Source organism: Xiphias gladius, chromosome 19, assembly GCF_016859285.1.
Source record: "Xiphias gladius isolate SHS-SW01 ecotype Sanya breed wild chromosome 19, ASM1685928v1, whole genome shotgun sequence".
NCBI classification, from domain to species: domain Eukaryota; kingdom Metazoa; phylum Chordata; class Actinopteri; order Istiophoriformes; family Xiphiidae; genus Xiphias; species Xiphias gladius.
In genome coordinates, this window is record NC_053418.1 from 22,758,789 (window position 1) to 22,764,788 (window position 6,000).

A 6,000-nucleotide genomic window follows, 5' to 3' on the forward strand; every position below is an offset into this window, starting at 1 on the left:
CTTTGACGTTGATGTATTTGACGCAGACTGAACGTATTGATAAAAAAATGAGGAGCTACTTTTGTCAGGTTCTTTGAGAGGTTTTAATCAATCTGCATAGTGATAGTAAGCAGGATACAGCATATGTTTGAAGCACAACAGATATAACCTGACACAACAAACAAGCAGTCATTCTCGAAGCTTTGCATTGCAATATTTAACTATTTTGCATTCCCTTTTGACTTTTGAAAAGCAAAAATCCTTCAAAAACCAAAAATGCTATTTTGGTCCCTAACAAAGACTATGTGTAACTGTTTAAGAGATCATAAGAATGTTCTATTTTAAGTCTTTTTATGCCATTTGGACTATTCATATTGTTTATAGTGAGAAGAACTATATAATAATAGCACTATATCTTTCTAAAGGTGTATTTATTTATGTATTTAGAGATCTGTAGAGGTCTCCAGAGCTTAGCAGCAATGGGCAAAAAAGCCTTTTATTCCTCAGTAAGTGGAGCTCAGTTTATTTTATGGCACTTTTGGATTTCAGCCGGGATAAACTGGCAATGTATAAGTTAAATGGAGGAGGCGAGAAATGTTGAAGAGACAAAGGTTGTAAGTGCTCTGCCAACTACTGCTGTACAGAGAGAGAGGGAGAGAGAGACGGCTATTTTTTCAACCAGCCAACCAACCAAATTTATATTGACTTCACCACTTACATATTTGACTTTTTCTATTGCAATAATTGGGGAAAACAAGTCCACAGTGTAGCCTTTTCCCTTGATGCTTTGTACAGAAATCTCCCAGATCCAGACCCCCACCCCCCTCTACTTTTCTCATTTTTCATTCAGAGCATTGTTTTTCATGATTTTTTTTTTATTAAGTCCTCTGAAGAAGTGTGAAAAGTTCAGCTGTTGAATGAGACAATAGAGTGTTTTCAACTAATCTTCCTATTAAAGCAGAGAGGAAATGGAGCCGGATCATTTCTGGAAATGACAACGGAACCTTTGGGAAGCTGTGATTTGAAATGTAAGGGTCTGAATGGTGGCAGTGTTGTGAAACTTGACCTAAACAGATAAAGAGAAAACCTGAGAAATATAAAAGCCATTTCTGCATCAAATCAGCTTTAGTAAATCATTTTGTGAACCAATCAAATAATCCAGGGCAACATATTTTACAATAGATGTTCTGCCCACAACTCCAATTACAGCAGTCTGTATCGATTTATGGAGGTGAGTATCCAAGCTAAAAAGAAGTTGACTTTCATGCATTCAACTGCGTCATGTGATCTATGTTATGATCTGATGTATATGAATGTTTTTATACACTGTAGTATGTTGTTTCCTGTCTTTCAAGATGCTTGAGTGCATCCATATTTTGTATGAAAGCATTAACAGACATTAGGATATTAATATCAATATCAAAAGGGCTGTGAAGCAGCTTTATGTGATTTAATTGATATAATTCAGACCACACTAGCACATAAAACTAAGCGGGGTCTTTGAATCAGCAAAGTGCTTGTAATGTAATAAGCACCCTCTTCTAAATGGAACCTTGACTCCATTTAGAAGAGGGCAGAAAATATGTGTGCACTTCTTGCTTAAGGCTTTCATCTTGCATATAAATTACTCCAGCTGAAAGTGGGTGTTTGAGCACCACAGATTTCAGGTCTTGGGGCGCACACTGTATCACCGACCAAGGCTGCATTAATGACAGCACTGTGCCACAACTGCCTGAAGTAAATTAAGCCAATTCCAAATATCCTGAGAGTGGATAAAATGTTGAAACAGAGGCTTTTTTGCAGACTCAGAAGGCTAACGTGTGTCTTTTTCGCTCTTCTTCCCTTTTTTTGCTTTCTGCTTCTATCTAGATACCACGGCAGCTGAGTGCTCTGACATTGTACAGGTGTGAGCAGTCGGTTCTGGATTACTGCCATGCCCACCTGTCGCTGCACCTCAATGTAGGCATGGAGCCCCAAGCTCAGGTGCCGGGAGGTCCGAGGCCACCTGGGTACCACCTTATGGCTGCCCTCCCCTCCAAGCCTGTGCTGCCTTGCCCCCAGACCCACTTCCTCCACTAGTGAGCTGTGCACACAAAATACTGTATGTCGACTGAAAAGAATCAGTGGACCACTCAAATGAAACACAAGGCTGCGTGGGAGGGAACTGGGACTGGTGAAGAAGCAAAGGAGACAATTAATCTACTGCAGAGCATCCTGGAACAAGGGTAATGAAAATGAAAATATTTCTCAGTGGAAATGAAGGGGTGCAACGGTATTGATTAGTGAGCTTCTGACCTACCTGACCCTCAATGTCCTCAATTTAAGGAGGCTGAACAGCAGCATGACTTTCCACGTTCTGCTCTGCCTCTTGCGGAGTATTAAGGATAGTAATTTAATGATTTGTTAATCTTATTAAACATATTTCTTCAATTTCTCCTAATCTGGGCACCTCTCGGCTGCGTCAGGTAATCAAAGGCAAAATGCTAGAGCAGGGAAACAGCATGATAAGCAAGTGAGTAGCAGAACAAATGAAAGATCAACAAAGCTAAAATGTTTTCTGCTGCTTTTTCTGATCACGCTGTCAGTCAGAGGTCTCTCTGTAATTCAAGTCCCTGTAGCGTTTTTCATCTCGAGAAATGGGACACTCAAATGAAATTACCCAAGACAAGAGAAATGAGTCAGAAAATAATGGACAGTAATTGTCAAATAAAATGTACAGCCCACACATCTTGCCGGCAGTAAGTATAATTTATATGGTGACTTTTGATTTCTTTAATGATTTGTGATGTGGATCACATTATAATTAATTTAATCAAGCTGAGAAATAAATAGATGAAAAATAAACACCAAGTACAGATCTTGGTGCACTGGGACGTTCAGATATTTACTTTTCCTCAAGTGTTTAAATCACCCTTGTAGTTAATGGTTTTTGTTTTTAAAATGTGTTATTCAACCAATTATCTGATTGTGCACTCATATATCTACATGTGTGTGCTTTTTACAAGATGTTACATCATAATATATGGTAAATAAAGTGTGTAAATGACCAGTAACAGTATCATTCATCAAGATCAGTGGTATCAACCCAAACAACTGTCTGCTGTATCTAGACAGCTGCGTAGGTGGCTGAGGAGACTGCAGAGCACAGCCCTGAAGGCAAGGCTGTATACTAATGATATGTGTTGGGTTCTTACCTTAGTGCTCAAGACCCTGATGGTAACTTTCACTTGCTTTTATGTTGCTTCCAGGAAAGCAAACTTGGGTACAAAACACAACCCAATTAAGGTCCTGGGTATTAATAGACAGCAGCTCCATGTTCTTCAAACGCAATGACTGTGCCATGAAAATGGTGAAAGCTAAATTTCATAAAATTGGAAGATTTGACAGCTGGAAATTGACCGCTAGCTAAATCAGTCCCCTGAAGAGAATTCGTCCAATCATAGTTTGGCAACCATAAATATGCACAGCAGGCCTGTCAAGCTTTGGATGTCTCCACATTTTGAAACATTGTTGAAACAATATTTAGTCTTTCCAAAACAATAAACACAAGAGCAAAAGTGTAAAAAATTATTACTTACTTGAAGATGTTTCACCAATGGTAGAACCAACCTCAGCCCAGACTGTACACTACCTATTTCCAGTACAATCGGGGGTTTCACAGACAAAAACACGGATGTGCCATGTGCTCTCCATTATCTTCCATTGTTACCAACCTCTACATGGAAGAATTACAAAGCAGAGCCCTGAACTCCGTCAGAGGAACATAACCTAGCCACAGGTTTAGATATGTAGACAAGATACGAGTCAAAATTAAAACCGTGAAAGTGCAAGCCCTCACATAACACATGGTGGACAGTGGACAGCAACATTTAGTTCACACGAGAAGATATCAGGAATAACAGCTTGGCTTTCTTGGACTATGCCATACACTGTGAGGAAGACAGCAGCCTCCACGTTGGAGTATGCAGGAAACCCACACATACAGACCAATACTTACTCTTTAACTCTCATCACCTCCTGGAAAATAAGCTAGGAGTTATCAGAACCCTGCATCACCGAGCTGATAATGTGATCAAGTGCCCAGGCCCAAGAGAAGGAGCACAAACTCCTGAAGGATGCACTTAAAGCTTGTGGGTACTTTAACTGGAACTTTGTTAAAACGGCCACAAGAGACAGGACGAATACCAGCACAAAAGAAGACTCAACACTACGACATCATTATCCCATATGTGTCTGGTGTATCTGAGAAACTGAGGCAGATCTTCAACAAGCACCGCATCCCTGTGTTTTTCAAACCCAGCAACACACTAAGACAATGGTCCACCCTTACAGACCACATATCCAAACACAAGAAAAGCAATCTAGTGTAGGTAGTTCAATTTAGTGAGGAATGCACAGACCTATGTATCAGTGAAATAACGTACATACAGTATTTTGGATAGGGAGGACAGGTGGTTTGAAAGAGGAGTGAAGAAGGCTATCTACATTAAAATGGAGAAACCATCCCTCAACAGAGGAAGACGTCTGACGACACTTATCCCCCACCTACAATGCTTTCACTTTCCTTTCATCCCTTTCCGGGAGATTTAGCAACCATTCTTTCTTTGGCCTACTCCACACCTACACAGATACTTCTTAAAATATAGCTTTTTCTCTGTGTTATGGCCTTTCGTCCACATGAAAACTGCGTTTTAGGTCATTGAAAACAGACCGTTTGGAAAACACGTTCCAGGGTGAAGATGTTCAACAAACTCCATTTTCAGTGTTGACGTGTAGACAGGGAAAACTGAGTTTTTGGTTTGTGACGTCAAAGTGTGTGCCATTATCTCCCTTGTTTGACGTCAGAGTGTGCATATTTATATCCTTTGCTTGCATGAGGCGATTTTGTGCAACGGCGTACATAGCCAAAATAGTGCTGATTTTAACCTTGTTAACAGGGCTTTTTACATATTAACACATAAATGTACAGTTACTCTTCCACTATATTGAGGAATAGAGGCTCATAACTTCACTATTAGTCCATACATATGATTCCCCTTTCCTCGATGCAGTATTGCTTTTAGCATGGCTTAGCATGGTCTTCACAGCGCTTGACAGCATGTTTTTGCGTTTTCATGTAGACGGAGATATTTTATAACAATGCTTGCGTGGAGGGGACTTGTTTTAAGAACAAAAGAGGAAAACCCCCGTTTTAATGAATACCCATGTACGTGTGGACCATGCCTTGGCTTCAGGTGACTCCAACAACTCTAACGACTGTCGTTACAACAGCCGGGAGCACTAATTAACCAAGTGAAATCAATGGCCTTGAATCAGAAAAAATGTATTGATCCCCGCAGGGGAATTTCTTTGTTACAATTGCTCAACACGCATTACGGAAATTTAGGAAGTAAAACGTATAAAAGTAAAAACAACTATAAAATAGTAATAATAATAAATACACAGTAAGTGAATGTGCAAAAGTAACGTGTCCGGTGTGATTTAAGTCCCTAGAGATCATGTAGAAGCACTGTGGTGCAGAGTCTGGAGTCTCACGGTAACAGAGTGGATAACGTAACCCACGGTTGCCGGTTTAGCGGAAGGAGGGATGTTAACAACAGCCAAGATGGCTCTCTCCGGGTTTGTAGTATGGAAGTAGCCCCACAGCTAACAGTTCAATATCCGGGCTGCAGAAATGTTCCTTCACGGTAATGTGACCAGGGCGGCACCATCTGTTTTTAATAAAAGCGGCAAGCCTGCCGCCTCTTTTCTATCCACTCTGATTTATTTTTGTCCGCCAAAACTGTCTGAAAGCCGTCAATGGTAGCGATGAGATCCAGACTATCTTCCTGTAGCCATGTATCTGTGAATCACACTTGTGGAAGACCCTCTGATTCCTCATAAGCTAGCTCATTCGTCTTATTGTCCAGCCCATGATGGTAGAAGGGAGATACGGCTTCTATCTCCTCTTTTCCATCAGTCCTTGTTGTCTGGACACAGCTCTCTTCCTTCACCTCTTCATTCCTCCTCTGCATCCTCTGT

At 40.6% G+C, this 6,000-nt stretch overlaps 1 protein-coding gene across 3 annotated transcripts in view; it reads left to right on the plus strand.

Annotated features, from left to right (window-relative positions):
- Positions 1–3,142, plus strand: part of LOC120805815 (leucine-rich repeat transmembrane neuronal protein 4) — a 41,733-nt gene extending 38,591 nt beyond the window's left edge. The window contains exon 3 of one of the 3 annotated variants that reach the window (XM_040156404.1): positions 1,849–3,142. In XM_040156404.1, the coding sequence (XP_040012338.1) occupies positions 1,849–2,058 (210 nt within the window). In that variant the 3' untranslated portion in view covers positions 2,059–3,142. Of the gene's footprint in view, positions 1–940; positions 998–1,848 lie in introns of those variants that run through there. The other 2 variants (XM_040156405.1, XM_040156409.1) reach the window with 2 other exon arrangements.
- Positions 3,143–6,000: the final 2,858 nt, after the last annotated feature.